This window comes from Petaurus breviceps, unplaced genomic scaffold (genome assembly GCF_028583685.1).
Source record: "Petaurus breviceps papuanus isolate PSGF00001 unplaced genomic scaffold, PetGlider_PUasm1.0 120, whole genome shotgun sequence".
NCBI classification, from domain to species: Eukaryota; Metazoa; Chordata; class Mammalia; order Diprotodontia; family Petauridae; genus Petaurus; species Petaurus breviceps.
Window position 1 is genome coordinate 3,341,892 of NW_027185627.1, and position 26,838 is coordinate 3,368,729.

At 41.5% G+C, this 26,838-nt stretch overlaps 2 protein-coding genes across 6 annotated transcripts in view; one reads left to right on the forward strand and one right to left on the reverse strand.

The window, feature by feature from the left end:
• HMOX2 (heme oxygenase 2) overlaps positions 1 to 897 on the forward strand; it is a 30,824-nt gene extending 29,927 nt beyond the window's left edge. For 3 of the 4 annotated variants that reach the window (XM_069089431.1, XM_069089458.1, XM_069089450.1), the window contains exon 6: positions 13 to 897. In XM_069089431.1, coding sequence (XP_068945532.1) covers positions 13 to 140 — 128 coding nt within the window. In that variant the 3' untranslated portion in view covers positions 141 to 897. The remainder of the gene's footprint in view (positions 1 to 12) is intronic. The other variant, XM_069089440.1, reaches the window with a different exon arrangement.
• Positions 898 to 2,142: 1,245 nt separating this feature from the next.
• Positions 2,143 to 26,838, reverse strand: part of CDIP1 (cell death inducing p53 target 1) — a 78,580-nt gene continuing 53,884 nt past the window's right edge. Inside the window, exons 2-6 of one of the 2 annotated variants that reach the window (XM_069089469.1) lie at positions 19,519 to 19,613; positions 14,705 to 14,799; positions 14,090 to 14,242; positions 4,251 to 4,509; positions 2,143 to 3,992 (exon numbers count right to left, since the gene is read on the reverse strand). In XM_069089469.1, the coding sequence (XP_068945570.1) occupies positions 3,881 to 3,992; positions 4,251 to 4,509; positions 14,090 to 14,242; positions 14,705 to 14,789 (609 nt within the window). In that variant the 5' untranslated portion in view covers positions 14,790 to 14,799; positions 19,519 to 19,613 and the 3' untranslated portion in view covers positions 2,143 to 3,880. The remainder of the gene's footprint in view (positions 3,993 to 4,250; positions 4,510 to 14,089; positions 14,243 to 14,704; positions 14,800 to 19,518; positions 19,614 to 26,838) is intronic. The other variant, XM_069089477.1, reaches the window with a different exon arrangement.

Below are 26,838 nucleotides of genomic sequence, written 5' to 3' on the forward strand. Positions count from 1 at the left end.
TTGCCCCTGCAGGTGCCCATGAGGGTAGTGCTTGCCCCTTCAAAAATGCCATGGCTGTATTGAGGCAGCCCAACCTTCAACTCATCCTTGCTGCTGTTGTGGCCGTGACTTCTGGACTGATGGCCTGGTACTTCATGTGAAGGAGGAGCCCATGACCCTGGTACTCGCCAGGGATAATCCCAGTCAACCCCCCTATCCCTACCCTAACCCTACTGACTAAACTATCATCACCTCAGGTGATTAAAAAAAAAAAAAGCTGGGTTTGAGAAAACAAGCAACCAATAAAACCGGACACTAAAGTCATTGCCCAAGAGACTGCTTTCTGCAATATTATTTTGTAACCCAGATACTAAGGGGGTAGGGTCATGGATCCCCCCCAGCAATATTAGCCCAGAGGAGGCCTCAAACCCAGAACTTAAAGATATAGGAAGCACAGCTTAGATCCAAAAACCTCTATACAGTGGAGCAATTTCCCTCAGCCTTGTGGAGTCAACTCCTCCCCTAAGGGCTCCATGTACTTAGGGTTCTCTTCTTCCTTCCTCTCGTCTCTCATCACTCAGGTTTGTGTTGATCACTCGGTCGATGGGATGCTTCACTCAGAACAATGGTAACTTGTTGGGGTGGAAGGAGGGGAGAGAGAAAAAGAATACAGCTGCTACACTGTGTCCACCACACCAAAGGCAGGGGGACAGATAGCCTTGGGAGGAAAAGAACCTGTGGTCCTGGGCCTGGAAACCAGGCTTCTACCCTAGACTCTCAAGGAAGAGCTTCATTTTGGCTACTTCCTTCAGCAGACCAACCCTTGCTGTCCCTCCTGGACAGAACAGGAGCAAAGAGTTTGGTTTCTCATGTAACCAATGTAAATGCTAATGCATCCAATAAAGTTTATACTTGGAACTTCCTGCCTCCTCTTTCATAATGTACAAGAACACCACACTGAAGTACTGGTGCTTCCAGACAGTCACTTGGGCAGGAGAATGGAAGATATATTGGGCAGATGGGGTTCTCAGCCGAGCCTCGGAGTGAGTAGTGGGCCTTCTTCTGCTGTAGATTTCACATTTGTGCAGCAGTCTAGCTCACAGAATACTGGAACTAAAAGACTGAGATTATCTAACCCCAGCCTAACTTTGTATCTTGGAGACATGAAGGGATTTGACTGAGGTCACATAGCAAGTGAAAAGATCTCAACTCTGGTGGTCCATTTCCACAGTGCCAAGGGTAACTGAACCAGATTAAAACATAAATGGAAAATATTTAACAAAATACCATAAAACATGAGAGTTATCTTGTGGTCTCTAAGTAAATGAACAGCCTGTAGGGATCCCTACGTACAATTTAGTGGCCCCCATTTCTATTGGAGTCTAACACCATTATATTACATCACACTGGCTTATGGCAACTCAGTTGGCCCAAGAAGTACTGATTAGCACAGGCCAGGCAGAAGAAGCTGACAGTGTAGAGGCTGCCCTTCTGTTACCACCTCCCTCCCTCAGTTCTCTGCCCTCCAAGAAGACTGTAGCTGTAGCACTTCATTCCTCCCATTACCTCTCCCTCCTCCCAGCACAGGCATATGAAATGGAGTCACCAACCAGAATCAGACTGCTTTTCAACTTACAGCCTGTGATTTCATCAGGATTTCCTTGTACAGAACTTCCTCTACCAACCCTACTAAGCACCTTTTCTGCAGCTTTCCCTATGGGCTAAGGATAGATTAGCTATGCTAACTTGTCAACTTTGGTGGTATTATCTCCAGAAGCTCTGAATGGCAAAGGTGGCTCTGCCAACACAAAAGGTCTCAAGTTCTTGCCTTTTCTAATGCTGCCACTAATATCCCTACCAATTTCTGGCATTGCTCTTTTATTAGAGGAGAGGGAAAGGGCTGTCTCTGGGCTAAAATTGTGAGGAAAGGTACAGCATGGAGAAGTTAGGTAATCTGCCCAGTCACATGACCATTATGAGTCAAAGGCAGAAACTGAGACCAGCTATCCCTTAGGCCAGGCTACTTCTTAAGGCTGTTATCTAGAACTCCAAATCTCCTCCTGTGGCTGACGGTTGAAGACTTCAGTAAGACCAAACACGTTTTGGATATTTCAGATCCCAGTGTTCCTCCCACGCAAAATAAAAATACATAGGGCACAAGGAAAGGTGGGCAGATGGGCCAATTTAATGTAAGTGATAAACTAAGACTTGAGAACAAACAGGTTCACATTAAGTAGGATGACATGCATTTGAACTGCAGAAACCAGGTATGGGGTACAGTAGTAGCAGTAATGCTTATGACACAGGTCCCAAGTCTTACATTCAATAACAGGGCTTAATCAGATGTCAGCTCAGCCTCATTACCCATTATCACCTCTCTTCATTCTCTATCCAAACTAAATTAAATAACACACTTTCTCCAACTGAAGCTCTAAACACATGGACATTAAAAGGTTTAGTGCAAAAATAGTGTTCCCCAACATGGTTTAAAAGAAAGTCTCTGCAAAGAACAATTCACACAAAGCCTGTTGTGCAAGTGCCATCTAGTGGCCAGTCAATGGACTTCCATGTCTGGGAAGCGAGGGTAGAGTTAGGGTTTAGAATAGTAGTAGTCTTTCTGACCTCTTCCTAGTTTTTCCACAAGTGTGGTGAGACAAAGAAAAGTCAAAATACCAAATTTCAGGTACAATAAGGAAAAATTCCAGAAGGAACAAGCTGAGTCCTCCATTGCCACTTCACCCTCACCTTCCCAGAGGTAGGACTCAGCAAGGCTCCATTGGTACAATGTTGGATTAAGGGAAAGCGGAGGTGAGGAGATGAGCCAGTGGCATCTCTTAAAAGTTGGGAGATGCAACCAATTTTGCTTGTTACCTTTTCTAAACTGGTACCCAGACTTGTTCCAAAATGGTGTCATGCTTGAGCAGGGCTCTCTGAGGTCTGATCCTCATTGCTTACCAACTCTTTCCTAATCAGCATTTAGTCCTACAGAGCCTACGTGTCCTAAGTTGTGATACCTGAGAGTTTCTAGTGCCAGTGGTTACTTAGAAGTCCTGTCCTTCATGATACATCTAGTTCCTACCAGAATTTGCATGGTCCTAGCTGCTTTAATCTTATCTTTTAGGAACTTGGAGCTCTCTTGGTATAATTATAAACACAGGATGATGGCCTTCTGAAGCCATCATTTACCCTGTTGTGTGTTCTCAGTGGCTATTAATGACCACTTTTGCCCCCTGGTTTCTCTACCCCTTAAGCAAGGGCTCCCTTCTACCCCTCAACACCATCATGGTCAACATCCCAGGTCTGGCTAGTTGTAGTCATGAACTTTGAGCTATTCTGTAGTATGGAAAGTATCAGAACAGACATGCAATAGTGTCAAGGCAAACTGACTGGTAATAGAAGGTAATTGTCACTGTAGAAGGCATACGGATAGGGTAGTAAGAAGAGGAACTTCTATCCCAGAGGCCCCATGAAACAAACTACTGTTCCAGAATGCAGGTTTTCTCTGATTCCCAAGGAGGCAAATGTGAAAGAACAATACCTAATATTACAATGGTGGGATCTGGAAACTTTCAATGGGGAGAGTACCTCTGCTGGTGGATAGTTAGTTCACTCTTGAAATCCTGATTATATACTAAGCAAAATATCAATATCCAAAATAACATGCTTGTCACTTCCCCCCACCCCATGACACTAAACTTCCAATCTGCCAAACCCTAAACCAGAAGAGATACAAATATCCCTGGGCTGGGCAGACCAGAGAGGACAGAAGTTCCCTGCTTCCAACCTAAGGAGGAAAAAGGGAGAAGCTACTGCCAAGCAGGAAAACAAAGCACAGGGTACAGGACTGACAAGCAAAAAGGAGAGATGGTAATCCCGGGTCCCAGCTCCCGGGCGGTCTCCGTTAGCACAGGCGCTTGTACGTGTAGATGTAGGCTTTGCAATTAGGACAGCTGTGGGTCACATCTTTGAAGTCATCAATCAGGCAAGGGATCAAGCAGCAGCCCAGGTCACACCTGAAGCAGAAAGGAAGGAAAAGTCAATCATGAGAACAAAGAAGCTGTGACCAGGGAAAGGTGTTGAGGATGGAGATGGTGAGCAATGGCCCACGGCTCCATAAAACTGGTCTCCAGTACTCACAGGGTCAGAAGAGGTTATGGATAATCTGAAAAACAGATAGTAAAGCGACTACGCAGCCAGCCCGGAGTGAAAGATGGGAGAAACTACAAACGGGCGCAAGTCTTGCCTTCCCCAGGCCAGGCTTTGCCACCTACCCCATGAAGCAGCAGAAGAAGCCTAGCACAAAGTTCATCAGGCCAATCTCATAGGAGATCTTGGTGGTGATAGACTGCTGGCAGTGAGGACACACGGTCTGCACAGGTGCGCCCTCGAAGATTTCTCCCTGCAGCACAGTCACTGTGGTCGCGGCCCCCGAGGGGACAAGGACAGTGGCTGTGTGGCCCCCAGGGCCTGGATAAGGACCTGTGGGGTAGTAGCCCATGGGAGGGTGGGGGCCAGGAGGTGGGTAGAAGCCTAGAGAAAAGAGACAAAAGCAACTCAGAGGCTGCTGATTTTCTCCAAACATTAGTCCAACAACAACAACAACCAAAAGTTAGCATTTTCCAGTACCAGAGGGTGACAGGTTAATAAATCAGGAGTTTGCCCCGTCCTCTCTCTACCAAATACAGGTCATGAGTCTGTACGGACCTAATGAACTGGCGCAGCAGGTAAAGCCTGTAATGAGGCGTTTGGAAGTCCTACTCTCCTGGCCTGGGCTGACCACTTGCATCCTTGAGAGTCCGTCACAAAATGGGATAACAGCTCATTCCAGAGAATAAATAAAATAAATAAAAGCTCCTCTTCCTCCTAGGGGAGGTAGGACAATGAGGGAAGCCAGATATCTCGGGTAAGTCGGGAAATCTGGGAACAGAATCCAGGTGTCCTGACTTCTAGTCCCAGTCATTGCATTCAATCTCATTCTTTTTGGCCAGTACCCTGGATTCCATGTGTATGGCCTGGGCAGAGCAGGGTAGCTCTTCTCTGAGGCCTTTCACCTCTGTAGAATCTTAATAGGTCTTCAACTTCAACCCAACTTACATACACTTACAGGTAGAGACATTAGAGACAAGGAGAGAATTGCTGAGCAAGAATTGAAGCTATTTGTTCTGGGAGTTGAAATAGTTTAAATACACACACACACACACACACACACAGCAGAGAGTCTTCAAGATAACTTGCTATACATCCCAAATGTGTTTCAACCCCAAATAACCACCTAATTTTGATGGTGTTATCTAAGTACTTGCTTTTGTCACTAGGATCGGGGAGTGTCAGGTGGAATTCTTAAGGCTACAAGCTGGTCTGTGGACTCTCAGCATGTCTGATCCACTTTACTTCAGAGGGAAAATATGCTTCTTTGCACAGTTTTTGGTGCTATAAACTCAGGTAGAAACACCCAGTGGAAGGCCAGCTTCTTCCTGGACCATTCTTTTCTGAGCCCTGGGCAACAGTTTTAAGTAAGAAATGTTTTGAAATCATTAAGAGGTTTTCAGAGGAAAATTGTCCATCAGCCTTTTTGTTTAGATTCACATAATCTGACCATTTAAACCAAGGCAGTCAGATACACTAAAGGACATTAAGATAAGTGGTAAACCTAGGTTTTATGGATTAAGGAACTACTTATTATGATGTGGACAGTAAATTAGCAAATGTTGCTGGGTTGTGGTCAGACAAGTAGAACTGTAAAATTCTCACTTCTCACCCCTCTACAAGATGGCTTCCGACCTCAGCTGGAACTGCACTTTTCAAAGTGACCAAAAATCTGATGGTATTTTACCAGTTCTCATCCTTCTTGACCTAAATGCAGCATTTGAGTTGACTACCCCCTCTCCTCTTCCTTGGCGCTTTCTTTTCTCTAGGTTTTCATGACACTCATTTTTGGTTGGCTGACTGATCCTCAATTTCCTTTACCTATGCATGATTCATAAGAAAGTCCTAAATGTCACTTTTCATTTGATGACCTCATCATCTTCCATGTGTTTATCATCATCTCTGTGCAGAGCTCTGTACACTAGACAGTCTAGTTTCTCCTCTGGCTGTGAAAAGTTTTAAATGCCAAAGTATTTATTTCATGTTAGGGTTTGAGCAGGGGAGGGACACAGACAAACTGGATGTCCTTCAGGTAGCTCAAACTCAACATGTCCAATGCAGAATTCATTTTCCTCCAACCCTGCCAAACTCACTCCTCTTCTGAACTTCACCATTTCTATCCAAGGCACCACCATGCTTCAAGTCATCTCATCCAGGTTCACACACCTTGGTTTCAGCCCTGATTTCTGATTCTCACTCAACTGACATATCTAATCATTTGCCAAATCTTTTCAAATTTCTAATTCAAAATCTCTCTTGGCTTCATCCCTTTCTCTATTTAAATGGCTACCACCTTAGTTCAAGCCTTCATTACTTCTTGCCTGAACTTATATTGCATTAGCTGCCTCGGCCTTTCTCCTCTCTCTGGTCCACCTTCCAGTCCCATTTATCAAAATGATTCTCCTAAAACGTGGGTCTGAAAATGCTATTCCCCTACTCAAACTCCCATGGCTTCCTGTTGTCTCTAGGATTAAATATAAACAATCCTGTCATTTAAAATCCTTCACAACTTGGACTCAAACCTATCTAGCTTTATTACACATTTCTTCCTCCCTAGTGCTCCATGGTCCAGCCAAACTGATTAAAATAGAATAACCTTCTTGCTGTTCCTCCCACAAAACTCTCCATATCCTATTTGGTGCCTTTGTCCTTGCTGTTTAGCTCAGGTCTGATATATACTTCCACCCCCCCTCCACTGCAGAGAATCCTTCCCTTTAATTCAAAACTAAAGCACTACCTTCTATGTGCTTTTCCGGAGAAACCCCCTCCAAAGAGCTTCTACTGTTCTTGCCAAACTGCCTTACCTTTGTTTTATATTTTTCTATATGTTCATGTCTCCCTTGCCTTAAAGGTAGGGGCTGTTTTGTCTTCCTCTAGTATGCCCAGCAATTAGCACAACATTTGGCACGTTGAAGGCAACTGCCTTCAACTATTTCTAATTGGCTAGTAACAGAAAAACCTTGAAAGGTATGACCTGAAGTAGAGACAGGTCATTGAGACTAGCGGTGGATTGTCTAAAGTCTCCATACATATCAGTTTTGATAATCACCTTCTTTACCTCCTACGCCTTCTGGAACAGCCTATCTATGGATGTGTCCACTCTTGTAAGGGAAAACCAGAATTTTCCATGGACTGACACACTTTTGGCTGAATAGAAATGGTATAACGTAGACAATCCCATTAAACAGTTTCAGGAGACAGGGCCAAACTAAGGTGAGGCATCTAGATGATGAAGCGAATAGTGTTGGACCTTGAGTCAGGAAGACAGTTTGAATCCTGCCTCAGATACTTCCTCCCGTGTAACCCTCAGAAAACTGCTTAACTATTGTTTCCATTTCCTCAGCTGTAAAATGGGGATTATAAAAGCACCCACCTCCCAGGGTTGTACTTATTTGTAATCTCCTTAAGGGCAAGCATTGCTTTTTGCCTCTTTTTGTATTCCCAATGCATAGCACAGGGTCTTGCACACACTGGTGCTTAATAAATGTTTGTTTGATTGATAACATGAAAAAATAATTGTAATCACTTAGCATAGGGATTGTCACATAGGCATTTAAGATATTGTGTTGACTGTTCTGAGTTCTTTGAATGAATCCCAGCAAATTGCTCTTTTTTTTCATCAGTTTATTTTTCCTTTTACATAAAAACAAACCTTGTTCTGCAAGAAGGGAAAAAATAGTTCCTAGCAAAAATGGAGTCATTTTAAAGGAAATAAAAGTTTTTAGTAAAGAAACTTCCCCCAAGACTATCTGATTGAAACTGGAGCCCAATTTTGTCAAGTTTTTCCCCCCTTATTTTTCTGGTCTAACCAGGAAGGGAAAAAAAGAAACCAAAAAAAGATTTAAAAAAATACAAAGAGAAAGAGATTGTTTTTAAGCTTCTGAAATTTACTGCACTGATAAAAGACTAATCCATGACTCCATAAAAATATCAAGTATCACTCTGATTATGAATTTTCAAATTATGAGGGGAAGTAGGTTAAACTTTGCTATCAATGTAATATATACTAAACTCCATAGTGTCACTTCTCTGGATGCACATCAGAGATAGTTAAAATGGAGGATTAGTGAAGTTAAACATTTGAAATCAGTCTTTTTCTTAAAAGCAATCTTTTCTCTCTCATTTTCCCATCTTCTCCCTCAGACTCACACTCTATGAATGCCTACTATCAAAAGGATGGAGGACTGTGGAGGTTCGCTTGAACTATGTCCTGACTTTACTTAACTCCACTGTGATAGAAATCATTCATTTCCTGAGTGTCTCTCCTCTCTGTGGAAAAATTTTATTGTTTGGTCTTATCTCAAAGCAAAACTGTAGTAGGGTGAGCTATATTTATAATAAGCTATTTAAATTAAGCCCTTCATTTCATTTTACTAACAATTACACTGATAAACCACCTACCTTATCACATGCTTTGGTTCCTGTTTCTTACAAGCTTATTTGATGCAATCGTTATTACATTAGGAGTTACATCTTTAAGCCTGAATTAGCCTCCTGTACACTCCTACCTGACAGTTGGGGAGACTCTGAATTATTTTATGCTTAATCTCACAAATGCTGTAACCTTACTTAAATATTCCTATTACAGCAGATGTTCTTAATCTGTGATCCAAAATACACAATCCCCACTTCCCACCCCAGATATTCAGGAATAGAATTAAGGAGATCCATCAATTTTATTTTTAATAGCTATATTTCAATATAAGTTTCCTTTGTGATTCCATGTATTTTATGTTTTATTATTTTAAAATATTCTTAGAATGGGTACACAGACTTTATCAGACACATAAAAAATGTTAATCAAATAGCAGAAACATTTTACTGGGGGCTGTGACAATCTGACAATCGTGACAATCAGGTGTATACCCTGATATGTGAAGAATGAATTTGTTTTGGGTGAATAGTACAAAACACTTTGCAAAGCTGGAAATCCTATAAACTCCTGACGCTTAATGTATAATTCCTGTTGATAGGAGAAATACCTTTATGAGTTTTCAAACTTATAAAATGAAATGAGAAATTCTCCTATGTCTAAATGGAAATTCTGTGGTCCTCCAAACATGATACTTAGAAGACTGGCTTTTAAAAGTTTTAGGTTGTTACTAAAGGGCAACATGGATTTTGTAAAACTTACAACTAGATAGAGCTTACCTATTGGAACAGTTTACCTTTATACAGAGGAACTAAAGATATTTTTTCCCTGTCCACAAGATGGGATAATTCCATAGCAGTTTATTAAAAGCTGGCTTTGGTCTTAAATTCACACTACTCTTCTAACAGTTTTTTCTTTTGCAGTATAAAAGTAAGCACTACCATACCTGTATGAATAGCTAAACAAGAGCTGGAAAACAGTTCCATTTACAAGAAATGGAAGTATTTGTAATGTAATAAAAATGTGAAATAGGTTATTTGTGCAATATTTAAATTATTAATTTGGTGATGTTACCCAGAAATCTGAAAGCTGCTGCCATACCCTATTAAAATGACTCCCAATCTACATTATTTTCAATGTAAAATCTCACAAGTTTTATCATTGTGACGTTAGTTTTTATCAGTGATTTGGCTAGGAATATGTTACGAAAGGAATGTAGTAAGTCATATATAAGTGAGATAAAAGAGCTAGAAGCTTTTGGAAAGACTTCATAGGAGTTTATTGGGCACAAAAGATGGGTGATGTTCAAGGATTAACCTACAGCTGTAAGCCAATCCTAGTAGCTGAGAGTACTGCTAACTTTAAAGTTACTGCAGCAGGCTTTAACTTTACCTTTGGAACTTCTCAGGTTTGTAAATGTGGATGACTTATTGCCTAGGAGTGCACCATGATCCTGGCTGTGCTGATAAATCCTGAGCCCTGGAGAGGCCCTCCTCAGACCTCCCTGACGTTCCTCCCTGGGTTCTCCTCCTTACCTGAGTGCTCCTTCTCTCAGCCTCCTCTGTTGGATCATAACTGACTCTGAGGACATCCCCCAAGGCTCTGTTCTGGGCACCCTTCTCTTCTCCCTCTATGTATCCATCCCATGATGATTTTGTCAGCTCTTGTGTATTATCATCTATACAGATGATTCCCAGATCTAAATACCTATCCCTAGTCTGTCTGCTGAGTCCCAGTCTCACATCACTACCTGCCTTTTGGACATCTTGTAAGCATCTCAAAATTCAACACATCCAAAACAAAACTCATTCTCCTTCTCCCTGGACCCATCCCTTCTTCCCAACTTTCCTATTGCTATCAAGGGTACCCACCACCCTCTCAAGACATCCAGGCTCACCACCTGGGCTCTGTCCTCATCACTCACATTCAGCTCACCAACAGACCCGATTTGTTGTCAGATCTTACTGTTCCAAACTTCACAACAACTCTTGTAAAAGTCCCCTCTTCCCTCACACAGCCACCTCAGTGGTAGAGGCCTCTACCACCTCATGTCTGTGACAGCTTTCTAACTGGCCTACCTCCCTCGAGTTTGTGCCCAACCCAGTCCATCCTCACTGTCAGTTTTCTCCTGACATGCACGTCTGACCATGTCACCCCTCTTCCGACCCTAGGCTTCCTATTACCTCCACAAAGCTATCTGGCGTTTACAGGTCTGCAGTCTGCCAGCTTTCCAGGCTTCCTCTACCACATTCCCTTCCCCACATGTCACAGCCCAGCCACACAGGCATGTTCACCTGCTGCCCTCCTTGATGCCCTTGCTCTGTGGCTGTCCTTCATGCCTCCAGTCCTCTGTCCTGTCACCTACAGCTTCCAGCTTCCCTGGCTTTCTTTAAGATTCGGTCCAGATCCCACTTTTTTGAGGGAGAGAAGGGCATAAGGATTTACAAAGTGTCTGTATGTTCTGGGCACTCTGTAAATACTACCTCATATTCTGATACCCTGTCTTGCTATTTGTGCAGTCTGCAGTGTCTGACACGCCGTGTGCTTAATGACTGAGAATCACAAAGATAAAGCTATACAAGGCCTGGGTAACGACCTCATTTCACAGATGAGAAAACTGAGGCCCAGAGAGGTTAAATGACTTGCTTAAGGTCACACAGGTAGTGCCAGAGGCAGAATATGAACTCAAGTCCCCTGACTCCAAAGTCAGAACTCTAAACTGTTACCATGATGCTTCTTTGCCTGCCTAGAAATCTCTCCCCAACTACAAGTACAAAGAGATCTGATATATATATATATATTGAAGTTTTGAGGAAGGGGAGTACAAAAAAAGGCAGGGAACACAGGAATATCTGGAACAGGCTTCAAATTTCAATCCAGTTCATGTGTACTTTAGGTAGAGATGGGAACAAGAAGTTGTTGAGCAAGAACTTCAGAACAGCTTAGGAGCTGAAACAGTTAAAACTGTACATCAGAGGATCTTTGAAATGACATGCTGCATTCTATGACAGTCTATACCTTTTAACCAAAAATAACCTCCTAGAGTAATCTGATAATGTATGTACTTGATTTTATCTGGGAAATCAGGCAAGGTTCTTAGGACTGCATGGTATCAATATGCTGGTCTGAACTCATTTCCTGAAGCTACTTATAATAATGTTATATTTATAAAACAGTATATGTTTACTATAAGTGAAGCTTACCAGACAGCAGCCAAAACAATAAAAGAAAGCTGTTTTTACTACACCTTGAGGCAAGTCAGTGGTTCAAGGAGAGAGGCCTGTTAAGGTCACAACTTGATGAATGACACCTATGCCTTTATTGCAGGGCCTCCTCTTCCCTAGGTTCCTCAGGGGCTGCCTCTCAGTTGCCTGCCAGGTAATCTATGCCCCATTTGTGCTGATATTTTTCCCTACTCTCATTCCCAGTCCAGTACTTTGTACTGCAGTCTGGTTTCACAAGAGCCCAAAAGCATGGAGGATTTCGGGCACTTATTAGCTGGCAGAAGCCTTAAGCAGCCCTGCTCAGATGAGTAACTAGAACCACATGAAAGCTTGCCATACACAGATGAAAGATACCTATATATTTTTTCCAAAGCTCTTAGGATCAGGGGTTAACTTTTTTTTTGTCATGGACCCCTTCAGGTAATGCATAAAGTACACAGAATTATAAAGGAAACCAGACTGAAATATAGTTATCAAAATATTTTAAAAAGCAAGTTCCCTAGATCCCAGATTAAGAAGCCTGTTCTAGAGACATGGAAAATGAATGCCTTTTTGTTGGGCCACTGGAGAGTAGTTTGGCAGAAATCAGGTATAGGCCAACATTTCATAACATTTATCAAGATAAGCTCAAAATGGATATCTGATTTAGAAATAAAGGGTCATTTTGTAAGCAAATTAGTGGAGTATGAAATAGCCAATGCCTAAGGAAAAATATAGTGTACAAACAAGAGGTATAAATGTTCATAGGAGGTAAAATGAATAATTTCAGTTATATAAAATTAAAAAGGTTTTTGGACAAAATCAGTGCAACTAAGATGAGAAGAAAAGCAGGAAACTGGGTCATAAAATCTTGGCATTAAGTTTTACTTATAAAGGTCTCATTTTAAAGATACTGAGGTAACTAAGTCAAATTTATGAAAATAAGAGCCGCTCCTCATAAGCGGTTTTCAGTGGAAGAAATCAAAGATATCAACAGTCATATGAAAAAAAATTCTCTAAATCACTAAAAATTAGGAAAAGGCAAATTAATACAACTCTTGAGATACCACTTCATACCTATCACATTGGCTAAGATGGCAAAAAAGGAAAATAATAAATGGTGGAGGGCATGTGAGAAAATAGGCACACTGATCCACTTCTGCTGGAGCTGTCAACTACTAGTCCAACCATTCTGGAAAGCAATTTTGAACTATGCCCCCAAAACCTATGAAACTGTGAATACCCTTTGACTCAGTGATATTGCTACTAGGTCTGTGCCCCAAAGAGATCAAAGAAAGAGGAAAAGGACCCATATGTACAAAAATATTTATAGCAGCTCTTTTTGTAGTGTCAAAGAATTAACTGGAAACTGAGGGGATGCCCATAAGTTGGGGGAATAACTGAACAAGTCTAGAAAATAAATATGATGGACTACTGTGCTATAAGAAATGATGAAGGGGATGATTTCAGAAAAATCTGGGAAGACTTGTATTATAAGATGCAAAGTGAACAGAATGAGAAGAGTAAGGAGTTATACATTAACGATAATACTGTGAAGATAGTCAACTTTAAAAGACTATCAGCATAATGACCAACCATAATTCCAAAGGACTCATGATTAAACATGCTATTCAGCTGCAGACAGAGAACTAATGAGTACAGACTGAAACATATGTCTTCTTTTTCTTGTGCCCCTCCCCTCTTTTAGATATGGCTAATGCAGAAATTTGGTTTGTGATTGCACATGTATAACATGTCAAATTGCTTGCCATTCTCAGGGAGGAAGAAGAGGAAGGAGAGAATTGGGAGCACAAAATTGTTTTTAAATGAATGTTAAAATTTGTTTTATGTGTAATTGGAAAAAAATTATTATTAAAAAAATTTTTTAAAGGAAATTTGGTTTGCACATACATCCTTGTAATGGGTTTTGTATTTCTTGCCTTCTCACTGAGTAGTGGAAGGGGAAAGGAGAGGGAGAGAATTTGGAACTGAAAATAAAACAATGAAAAAAATAGAATGAATACATACATCTCCTAAGAAGACAGAATGCCTTTAGCACTTACTGTCTAAATTTACCATTCATTTGCCATTTATCTTACACTACACTGTATGGTTATCTTCTTCAGTATCTGCCTTCTTCCTCCCAAAAAAATCCCTCTACTATACTTGAGGAAAAGAAGTGTTGATTGTTTAGTCTTTCCCACAATAGTTGGAGAGTAGGTACTCTCAAATACAGAATGGATGCAGAATGAATCAAAACTAGGGTAGTTTCATTACCCCAAATCAGGTAGGAAGCTATATTAAGGAGGTAAAGGGGAAGATGAATTAAGCCAATAAGGGAGATTCCCTCCAAAAACTTAGTCTCCCTGTATGGGGCCTCTCAACTTACCTGGGGGCACGTAAGTACCATCTGCATTCAAGTGGGGAGGGATGAAGCCTGGCTGAGGGATTGGATGAAGTGGTGGCTCATAGGGAGGAGGCCCAATTTCTGGAGGGGGCAGAGGTATGCCAGGGGGTTGTACCATAGCTGGAGAGGCTCTGCCTGGAGAAGGAGAGAAGAAGAGATCCTGTCAGCTTCTGTCTTACGTCTGCATTTGTTCAGTTAATACTTGCCCCCAAGAATAGGTGAAAGCTGACAATTCCCTAGGTGAGGGGACCTCTGGGATTTTAGTCTTAGATTAGTAACTGGGCAGGTCCATGTTGCTAGACATATTTCTTCAGGCTCTTTCCTTCAATGCCTCAGAAAAAGGCTCTCTTAAAAGTCTGGACTTTAAACCCTAAGGTTCACCCTTGTGAACCTTAAGCCAGTGGCTTTTCCATCATGAAAAGACCTACCTGAGGGGCGGCCAGGTAGCACAGCGAGTAAGAGCACCGGCTCCAGTGTCGGGATGACCTGGATCAAATCCGGGCTCAGATACTCAGCACCACACCCAGAAATAACTGGCCGTGTAACCTTGAGCAAGTTACTTAACCCCGACTGCTTTAAAAAAAAAAAAAGACCTACCTGCACCAGGTGGGCCTCCAGACTTCTCCTCCAAGAGTGGAGCTGAAGGGTCCCCAGGATAGGGAGGGGGAGGGTCATTGGACATCTTTGCTGACCTGTGGAGAAAATACAGAACTCAACCAAATGATTACACAGAAAGAGGTTTCAAGATGGTCAAAAGCTCATTGGGTGCAGACCTGAAGGTTTTCAGGACAATCTTTGATTAAACATTTTCCTAGCAAGGCAGTAGGCCATAAACTCAGGCATTCTCTGAACATAATCCACAACTTGCTGGGCTACCTTCCACTAACTAAAGTAAGCAGCATTCTTCCTTTGAACAAAAAAATGACAAATCCAAGCTGGTCCAGTTAATGCCCTGGAAAACAAAACCCTCCATGAAACTGCAACCTTCAGTGTTGTCAGAAGTCTGTCCGTTAAAAGCCTGCCTTATGTTTCATGCCTTTTAATAGAAAAACCACAGATTCCAGGATGTGCCTACAGTTACTTTACCCACATTTCCATCAATTCATTCAGAGCTGGTCTCATTGTAAACCTGAACCCCCCAAACAATCTAGAACTTCTACTCAATACCCACACACAAACAAGAGATATGGAAAGAACCTTGGAGACCTTCTAGTCCAATTCCCAGATTTTACAAGTAAATAAGACACTCTATTTGAAGATATACTCTTTGCTATGGATTCCTGGGCCCTGAAAGGACAGTGTTTAGATCAATGTTTAAGAGGGTAAGGGAGTAAAATTAATAAGGAAAAAAATCCCCAAATTCAGTCAACTTTGCAAGAAGTACATAAAAAAGAGGTGGAATATAGGTGATGAGTCTGAGGAAGAACAGCCAGATAGGTAAGAGAACCAGGAGAAAGCACTATCACGAAAAGCTAGGATGTGTGTATAGGAGGTAGTCAACACTGTCAAATGTTACACAGAAGTCAAGAAAGATGAAAACTAAGAAAAGGGTATTGTAATTTGGCAATTAAGGGATCTGATAAACTGTTTCAGTTGAGAGCTGAGTTTTGGAATGAGACTGCTAAGTAATGAGAAGTCAGTGGGAGGTAAGAAAGTAGAAACAAACAAGCACAGGCAGCTGTTTCTAGGAGTTTGGTTATGAAAAGAGGCTATGATAGAGGATATTACCTATAGGTAGGGTCAAGTAAAGGTTAAAGTTAGGAGAGATCCACTGCATCCCAAGAAAGAGCAAAAACATTTTATTTTTGAAATCATGAAGTAGCTTTTGGCCATGATCTTTTTCTGGTACAATGGAAAAGGCCCTGGCTTTAGTGTCAGAAGACCTGGATTAAAATCTTTCTTTCGATATTTATGACTTGTGTGACCTCGGAAGAAAAATCCCTAACTAATCTCCTTGGGTCTCAGTTTCCTTTTATTTATAAAAAAAAGGAGACTGAACTGGATGGTCTCTGAGGTCCTTTGCTGCTCTAGATCTGGGTCTAGAACAGGTCTCTCCTTTTCAGAACCAGAGCGCTATGACAGCACATGAAGGAGGAGGTGCTGGGCTGGGAGCTGGCAGACCAGGACTCTAGAGCGGCCTGTCATTGAAGGCTCCTTTTGCCTTCAATTCATTCACTAGTTCACTAAATGGAAAGAAATAACAGACAGGGCGGAGCCAAGATGGCTGTGTAGAAGCAGGACAACTCCATAAGCTCTCCCCATAACCACCTCAAATACCTATAAAATGACTCTAAACACATTTTATAGCTACAGAATCCACAAAGTGACAGAGAAAAACAAATCTCCCCCTGAAGGCAGCCTGGCAGGCGGACAGGAAGGGTGAGCCCACAGTTTTAGCCCCAGGGTGGCCCTTGACCAGCGGCTACAGCAGACTTCGGGAGAGTGGATCACCAGCAGCAGGGGAAGTTACCAGAATTGTCAACCCAAAAATGTCAAAGAAAAAAATAAGAGGTCAGTGTAGAACTCTGTTGGAACTGGGGGTGGGGGGGGGGGGGGGGGCGGAGGAGTGGGTCCGGCCCCTGCACCTAGAGCTGAAAGTGGTAGAGGTGAGGTGGCCCTGCAACCACATGGCTGCTTCAGAGTTCCAGGCCTGCAGAATGTAGTGGGGGCCAAGCAAACATTCAGAGGGTCATTGTTCTTGCTTTAACCTGCCTGGATCTCAACAGCTGTCTTGGGTGGTGGTCCTGGGGTGTGTGACCAGTGAGCCAGAGTTTGTGGGGTCTGCAGAGACAGTGCCCTCCTAATAGCTCTGGCAGTTGCAAAAACCCCAGCGATTTTGGACAAAGCTCTCCCCTCTGAAAGAAGAGTTCTACTGTGGCAAAGACCTCAAAAGTCAAGTAATTGAGTGGCAACATGAGCAAGCAAAGGAAGCAAAGCAAGCACAGCAATCCACCTTTACACTCCTATTTTTGGGGACAAAAAGGATCAAAGCAAGGAAAAGGAGGAAGACAACAAAGTCAGAATTCCTGCACCAAAACCTTCCAGGAAAAATATGAACTGATTACAGGTCATGGAGGAGCTAAAGAAGGATTTTGAAAATCAAGTCAGAGAAGCAGAGGAAAAATTAGGATGAGAAATGAGAATGATGCAAGAAAATTATGAAAAGAGAGTCAACAACCTAAAGAAAATAACACCTTAAAAATAGATTAACTCAAATGGCAAAAGAGGCCCAAAAAGCCAATGAGGAGAAGAATGCCTTAAAAAGCTGAATTTGCCAGATGGAAAAAGAATCTCAAAAGCTCACTGAAGAGAATCATTCCTTCAGAATTAGATTGGAGCAAATGGATGCTAGTGACTTTATGAGAAATCAAGATACTATTAAACTGATCCAAAAGAATGAAAAAATAGAAGGCAATGTGAAATATCTCACTGGAAAAACCACTGACCTGTAAAACAGATCCAGGACAGATCATTTAAAAGTTATTGGACTACCTGAAAGCCATGATCAAAAAAAGAACCTAGAAATCATCCTTCAAGAAATTCTCAAGGAAAATTGCCCTGATGTTTTAGAACCAGAGGGCAAAATAGAGGTTGAAAGAATCCACCAATCACCTCCTGAAAAAGATCACAAAAAGAAAACTCCTAGGAATTATAGCCAGGTTCCTAAATTCGCAGATCAAGGAGAGAATATTACAAGCAGCCAGGAAGAATTTGAATATTGTGGAAACACAATCAGGATAACACAAGATCCGGCAGCTTCTACACTGAGGGATTGAAGGGCTTGGAATATAATATTCTGAAGGTCAAAGGAGCTGGGATTAAAACCAAGAATCACCTACCCAGCAAAACTGAGTATCATGTTTCAGGGGGAAAATATGATCATTCAGTGAAATAGAGGACTTTCAAGGCTTCTTGATGAAAAACCAGAGTTGAATAGAAAATCTGACATTCAAATACAAGAAGCAAAAAAAGCACAAGAAGGTAAACAGGTTAAAGAAATCATAAAGAACATATCAAAGTTGAACTATTTACATGCCTACATGAAAAAACAATAATTGTAACTTATGAAACTTTTCTCAGTATGAGGATAGTTGAAGGGAATATAAATGTGTATACATACATATATATGTCTATATAGGAGGGTATGAATACATATGTGAGTGTGTGTATATATGTATACAGGTATACATAGAGGGCACAGGATCAACTGAAAAGAAAGAATGATATTTAAAAAGTAAAAATGAGAGGTGAGAAAAGAATAGAATGAGAGGAGATGGGGAGGGACAGAGTGGGGTAAACTATCTCATATAGGAGAGGCAAGGGATAACTGCTACAATGGAGGAGAAGAACAGGAAGGCAAAAGGGAATAGGTCAACCTTACTCTTATTGAATCTGGCTTAGGGAGGGAATGACATATACATTAAATTGGGTATCTTGCCCTACAGGAGAGTAGGTGGGTAGGGGATGAGAGGAAGGATGATGGAGGGGAGGGCAGGCTAGGGGGGAGGGAAGTTGGAAGCACCCACTTTTGAAAAGGGACAGGATCAAAGTAGAGAAAAGAACAAGTGGGAGGTGGGATAGGAGGGAGGGAAATATAGTCAGTCTTTCAAAATATATCCCCTATAGAAATGTTTTGCATAACTACACATGCACAACCTATATAGAATTGCTTATCTTCCCAGTAAGGGTGGGTGACAAGGAAGGAAGGGAAAGAATCGAATTCAAAGTTGTAAAATCAAATATTTAAAAATATTATTTTTTTTACATGCAAGTGGGAAATATGATATACAGGCAATGGGGTATGGAGTTCCATTTTGCTCTACTGGAAAGTTGGAGGGAGGATGGAAGAGGATATAGGAGAGAGAAGATTGGGGGAGGGGGTATACAGTGGGATCGCTGTTTTGGGGTGGTAGGTAGGGGAAAGATGGGGAGTAAATTTGTAACTCAAAATCTTGTAGAAATGAATGATGTAAACTAAAAATAAACATAAAATTTAATTTTAAAAAAAAGGAAAGAAACAACAAACTTTAGTAATTGAGAGTCTGTCACATCAAGGTCTATGAAAAATACCTGAACACGGAACATTTTATATTTGACCCAAGACCTTCTAAGAGGTGTTTCCTTTTCCACCAGTAGATCGTTACAAAGGTTTGTGCAACAGAAGGAATGCTGCATTTGAAAACTTGGGTTCAAATCCTATCTTTAATGTACTTAATACCTGCTTGACCTGGGACAAGTCTTTTAACCTTTGAGCCATGGTTTGTCATCCATAAAAAGAGAAGGTTGCCTTTCTCTGGGCCCTTTCTAGTTCTTAATTTATACTCCTATGGAAATATCTACTTTTAAAAGTAGTAATTTGGGACAGAGTTGTCCCTTCCTCCTTAGAAAATTTCTTAAAAGAGATTTTATACCTGATTCAAAGGAAGATAGTTCCTTTTGTTTCTGGGGGAACCTCAGGACTCAAGCTTCCTCAAACCAGCACTGATGGAACCAAAGGTTTCTAGAGCTGTGGGAGAGAAAGGAAGAACACAGCTGTCAATGCAGGGGAAAAACTCACCCACCACCAAAGGTCTGCCAGATGTCCCATGTTGCTGAAGGAATCCAATGCCAATTTAGAGACACATCCTTCTTTACTCTGTCTTCATTCAAGTCCTACCTATAACACATAATGGCTAGGAGAACATGAGCAAGTCACTCAGCCCCTTTCAGCCTCAATCTGCTCTCCTGTAAAATGAGGATAATACTTATACTACATCACAGAGATGTTGTGAAGCCCAAATGAGACAATGTAGAACATTTTGCAAATTTTAAAATAAATTTCAACCCACTCTCTGAACTAGGGACCTTTGGTATTACTCAGAAATATCTAAGTGGCATAGCTCTAGATGCAGGAAACACCCCTCTTTTGTCACCCCCTACCTAAGTACAGTTACGCCCAAAATACATATATTCAGATGCCCCCTACCATTAGTCTCCCTCTAACAGAAACTTCTAAAACCCCTGCTTTGCCCACCCTTCATGCTTCTGGGTCAGGAGAACAATGGAACACCCAGAAAGGAGAAGCTGGCAGCAAGAGTTAAGTAGGTGGACCAGGGAAAAAACTAGATCTTTCTGTATACTGACAATGTATATCTGAACCAGAACTAGCACACAATTCCCTTGATTCCAAGTGTTGTGCTCTTACTACCACTATATATTCTACCTTACAGTATCCTTCATCTAAAAGAATGGATATAATGCTACCTATCTCCAAGGACTGTAATGAGGAAATTGTTTTGTGAACCTTAAAGAATGCTGCTTCTCAACCTTTTGGCTAAGATCAGCACTATATAAATGTCAGTTATTACTACTGTTAAAAAGAAACTAGATAAATTAATAAACAAACTAGAATCTGGAACTACCAATATATTCTTTCTTCCTTTGATCCTTTTCCCTCTAGTCCCCCAACCTGCTTTGATTTCTTCTCCTTTATATCACTGGTTACTCATTCTACTTTCTGTACCCTGTACTTCCCAGAAGAATAGCAGATCCTGGGCATCTCTCAGCAGTAGGTTCAGCATGTTATATAGTACCTTGGGATTAAGGTTCCCCCTTCCAAGTTCCCTAGCTAAAGGTCAGGAACTCTTTTATCTATACTGTTGCAAGCCCAGTGGCCCAGCACGGCCCTATGAAAACTAGAAGTGCCATTTACTGTTTTCCCATTTAATCATATTGGACATACTCAGTGGCCAGGAGCAAGCTTATGGTTCACTACTGAAAATTCTCTGTACCCTGAATTCCTCTCTGTACCTGCATTTATGTTTGTCTTGGCCATACAAGACTCATCTTCAGATACTTCTCTCATGTGTTTTGTCTCACGACCAATCTAACACATGGCCCTTTCTGAAGAGTAAATTTAATACTTCAATACTTCAAAAGATCCATGACTTCACTAGTCTGGGTACTTCCCTACATACCCTGGGACTAAGCTGTCCTGACTGGTAAATAAATACAAACTCACAGAAACCATGCTTCACAGCTATCCATCCCATCTTCTTACCATCCACTGCCATGCACTCATTTCCCATCCTTGTTCTAGGAGCCATAATCACATAAACACTAAGATTGTTTCTAAAAGGGCATGTTAATTAACCCTTCTATGGTTCCACTCACCATGCCAGTGACTTCCTAGTCCAAAAAACTTTTCCCTAGCCACAGAACCCCTATATGTGTTGCATTCCCTGTTAGAATGTAAATTTTTTGAAGGAAGGAAATATCTCACTTTTGTATTTGTATCCTCAGTGCTTAGCAAATAGTAAGCATTTAATAAATATATTTTATTCATTCAGAAGATGGTACCTAAGGACAGAATTTAGATTTTTGAACTTTTGACTTAAAATATGGGGATGGCCAGAGATCAACATACCTAATCAATAAGCATTTATTAAGCACATTATAAATGCCAGGTGAGGCAGCTTGGTAGCACTACTAGATAGAACACTGGATCTGGAATCAGGTAGTCTTGAGTTCAAATCTGGTTTCAGATTTTACTAGCTGTGTGATCCTAAGCAAGTGACTTAACCTCTGTTTACCTTAATTCATTTAGAAGGAAATGGCAAGGATACCTTTGCACCATGGAAAGAACCATGGACCCTATTGGCATGTTATGGTCCACAGGGTCACACAAAGAGTCAGACATGACTGAACAACTGAACAACAATAACTAGGTATTGTGCTCAATCCTGGGGATACAAAGACAAAAGTGAAAAAGTCGTTGTCCTCCAAGAGTTTATAATTTATTTGGGAGGAGACATGTATTCATATTAGTACATGCAAAATACAAATGTGAGAATAAAGTATATGAAAAGGAGTAATGTTTAACAAGGCTGGAAAGGTAGGTTTGAGCCAGGTTGTGATGGGCTCTAAATGGTAAAGAGGAGTTTGATTTGATGCTAGGTGTAATAAAGAATAGAGTTTATTGAGCAACAGAGTGATGTGATCAGACTTGTGCTTTAAGAATATTACTTTAGCAACTTTATTGAGAATTGACTGAAGAGATGAGGTGGGGAGACTCAGTATGAAGCTATTATAATGGTGTAGGCAGGAGGGAATGAGGGCCAGGACTAGAGGGGGTGGACAAAGTAGAGAGGAGACAGTTATGAAAGACGTTAGGTGGAACAATCAACCAGACTTGGAAACTGACGAGATATGTCATGTGACACAGAAAGAATGGTTAAAGGATGACTCCAAAGTTGTGAATTGGGAAACCCAAAAGAGAACCAGTAAAACATAGATCTATACTGACTGAGAAACAGACACACACCAGTTAGGAGGAAAGATGTTTTCAGATGGGGATAGAGAAGGTTGAACTGGAGAAAGGACAAAAACAAACATTTTCTCAGCCAGATACCAAATAAGACTGCTAAGTATGACAAAGGAAGAATAGTATTAATAGAAAGCAGTAAACCATGGGAGGTAGAAGCCAATAAAAGACACTTTAATACTTGAAGGTTATGTTTTTTTTTTTAAAGCAATCGGGGTTAAGTAACTTGCTCAAGGTTACATGGCCAGTTATTATTTCTAGGTGTGGTGCTGTGTATCTAAGCCCGGATTTGATCCAGGTCATCCCGACACTGGAGCTGGTGCTCTTACTCGCTGAGCCACCTGGCCGCCCCTAAGCAATTGGGGTTAAGTAACTTGCTCAAGGTTACACGGCCAGGTGTTTCTGGGTGGGTGCTAAATGTCTGAGCCCGGGATTCGATCTCCAGGTCTTCTCAACACTAGAGCCGGTGCTCTTACTTGCTGTGCTACCTGGCCGCCCCATTGAAGGTTATGTTTTTGTTTTGTTTTGGTTACTGCACCATAATTACAGAGCTGAGGAGGGACCTCAGAGACAGATCACCTAGTCCAAACTATAACTGGCAGAGAATCCCATCTACAACAAATTCAACAGGCTTTACTTTGCTTAAAAACATGCTACCAAATAAAGGAGACAACAAGTAAATATCCAGATACAAAGGTAATATAGAGAGAGTAGGTGGGAAATAAGATGTACCTAGGCACATAGGTGATATATACATTCCTCTACTTTACATCGGCTGCTCTACCTGATTTGGGATAAGCGCATCACTTCTAATCTCATTGCTTTCATTGCTGTTTATTGGACAAAGATCTGGGAGTTTTAGCAAATTGCAAGCTTAGTATGAGTCAGTAGTGTAATGTGGAAATCAAAAAACAGTAATCTAATGTTAAGCACTAAACAGTAGTATCCAGAACGAATGAGGTCATAGTCTCACAGTATGAGACTATCCTCCTCTACCTCCAAATCCCTCCCAATGCCTTCCTTTATAGAGGGAAGAAACTAGACTCTCAGCCCACTTACTTTACATCTGCTGCTCTTTCTGGTTTCAACTCTATGGAACAAGATGGTGGCATGCCAGATGCCACCTGTTCCCTCTCCTCCCTCCTCCACCACCTTCCTGCCTCTTTTTGTGTGTTGTCTATCCCCTCCCTCACACCCATTAGATTGTAAGCTTCTTGTCAACAGAGATTGTCTTCTTTTTTTATCATTCTATCCCCAACATTTAGCAGTAGTCTGGCACATGGTAGACACTTAATAAATGTCTACAGGATAAGATTGGGGAAAAACCAAACCAAACAGGCTACCTCTGGAGGCAGTCAATTTCTTTTTTGGGCAGCACTAATTGTTAGGAACATTTTGCTTTTTTTTCTCAAGCTAAAATCTACCTTTCTGAAACTACCATCCACATCATCCTAGGTCTGCCTTCTGAATAATTCTAAACTCTCTTCCATATGACAACCCTTAAAATATTTCTCCAGGCTAAACACATAACTAATTTCTTCAACTATCCTCTAACAGAATGATCTTGAGGCCCTTAGCCATCCTCCTGACTATCCTCATCTGGAAGCTCTCCAATTCAATGTCCTACTCAAAATGTGGTTCTCCGACAGAGGGTACTGTGAGACTATGACCTCATTCGTTCTGGATACTACTGTTTAGTGCTTAACATTAGATTACTGTTTTTTGGTTGCCACATTACACTACTGACTCATACTAAGCTTGCAATTTGCTAAAACTCCCAGATCTTTGTCCAAACAACCTGCTCATCTAGCTATTGCTCCCCTATTTTGCACTTGTGAAATTGCCTTTTAAGGCAAGTGTAAGAGAACCTGGAGTCACTAATACATTTATCAACTCTTCCTTAATTTCGTGAATGTACTTCAAGAATTTCTTTGGTCGGCCAGCCAGAGGGACTCCAGATCAGCAGCAGCTGTGGCCGTTTCCGGATTTATCAATACATAGATGCGAAGGACAAGGTGAGAGGCCAGTGCAGTCTGGACTTTGGGACCCAGGAAGTGGGAGTGCGTGGCTTTTACCACCGGAGCGAGAAACCGCTGAGACGCCAGCACAGCCTGCCAGCGCCACATGGTGGCTTCAGCTCCTGGCCTGCAGAGTGTAGGGGGACCAAGCACCAGTCTGAGGGGTAATCGCTCTTGCTTTAACCTGCTTGGATCTGGATTGCAGTCTAGGGTGGAGGTCCTGGGGTGTGTGTCCAGCTTGCCAGAGCATGTGGAGACCTCAGAGAGGGCACCCATCTAATACCTCCGGCAGCTGAGAAAACCCCAGCGTTTGGGACAAAAACTCCCCTGTCTGGTGGCAGAGTCCTACTGTGGCAAAAAGCCCAAAAGTCAAATCATTGAGTGGCAAAATGAGCAGGCAAAGGAAACAAAGCAGACAGAAGATTCCAACATTACACTCCTATTTTGGGGATAAGAAGGAGCAAGGCATGGAACAGGAGGAAAACAGTGAAGTCAGAACTCCTGCACCAAATGCTTCAAAGGAGAATACAAGCTGGATACAGGCCATAGAGGACCTTAAGAAGCAGATAAGAGAAGTGGAGGAAAAATTAGGAAGAGAAATGAGAACAATGCAAGAAAATTATGAAATGAGAGTCAACAGCCTGACTGAAGAAAATAATACCTTAAAAAACAGACTGACTCAAATGGCAAAGGAGGCTCAAAAAGGCAATGAGAAGAATGCCTTAAAAAGTCGAATTTGCCAGATGGAAAAAGAATCTCAAAAGCTCACTGAGGAGAATCATTCCTTCAGAATTAGATTGGAGCAAATGGAAGCTAATGACTTTATGAGAAATCAAGATGCTGTTAAACAGATCGAAACAAATGAAAGAATAGAAGGCAATGTGAAATATCTCATGGGAAAAACCACTGACCTGGAAAATAGATCCAGGAGAGATAATTTAAAAATTATTGGACTGCCTGAGAGCCATGACCAAAGTAAGAGCCTGGAAAGCATCCTCCAGGAAGTTCTCAAAGAAAACTGCCCTGATGTTTTAGAACGAGAGGGCAAAATAGAGGTTGAAAGAATCCACTGATCACCTCCTGAAAAAGATCCCAAAAAGAAAACTCCTAGGAATATTATAGCCGGTTCCAGAATTCCCAGATTAAGGAGAGAATATTACAAGCAGCCAGGAAGAAACAATTTGAATATTGTGGAAACACAATCAGGATAACCCAGGATCTGGCAGCTTCTACACTGAGGGATCGAAGGGCCTGGAATGTGATATTCCGGAGGTCAAGGGAGCTGGGATTAAAACCAAGAGTCACCTACCCAGCAAAACTGAGTATCATGTTTCAGGGGAAAATATGGTCATTCAGTGGAATAGAGGACTTTCAAGCATTCTTGCTGAAAAAACCAGAGTTGAATAGAAAATTTGACATTGAGATACAAGAAGCAAGAGAAGCATGAGAAGGTAAACAGGGAAAAGAAATCATAAGGAACTTATCAAAGTTGAACTATTTTTTTTTCGAAGCAATCGGGGTTGAGTGGCTTGTTCGGGGTTGCATGGCCAGTTGTTGTTTCTGGGTGTGGTGCTGGGTGTCTGGGCCTGTATTTGATCTGGGTCGTCCCGGCACTGGAGCCAGTGCTCTTGCTCGCTGAGCCACCTGGCCAAAGTTGAACTATTAACATTTCTACATGGAAAAACAATAATTGTAACCTATGAAACTTTTCTCAGTAGTTGAAGGGATTAGAAATATATATATATATGTATGTATGTATATATATGTCTTTATATGAGGGTATGCAGGCATATGAATACATATGTGAATGTGTATATATACGTTTACAGGTATACATAGATAGAGGGCACGGGACCAATTTAACAGGAAGGGATGATACTTGAAAGGTGAAATTAAGAGGTGAGAGGAATATAATGAGAGGAGATGGGGAGAGACAGAGTGGGGCAAACTATCTCATACAGAAGAGGCAAGGGAAAATGTTTACAATGGAGGGGAAGAATAGGAAGGCAAAAGAGAATAGGTCAACCTTATTCCTATTGAATCTGGCTTGAGAAGGGAGGGGATCTCACCCTCCAGGAGAATAGGGGGGGAAGGGGATGTGAGGGGGGATGATGGAAGGGAGGGCAGGCTGGGGGGGAGGGAAGTTGGAAGCACCCACTTTTGAAAAGGGACAGGATCAAAGTAGAGAATAGAACAAGTGTGAGGTGGGATAGGAGGGAGGGAAATATAGTCAGTCTTTTACAATACATCTACTATGTTATTGTTTTGCATTAGCCACACATGTACAACCTATACTGAACTGCTTGTCCCCCCAGTGGGGGTGGGTGGCAGGGGGGGGGGAAGGGAATGAATCTGGAATTGAAAGTTTTAAAATCAAATATTCAAATATATATATATATATATATATATAT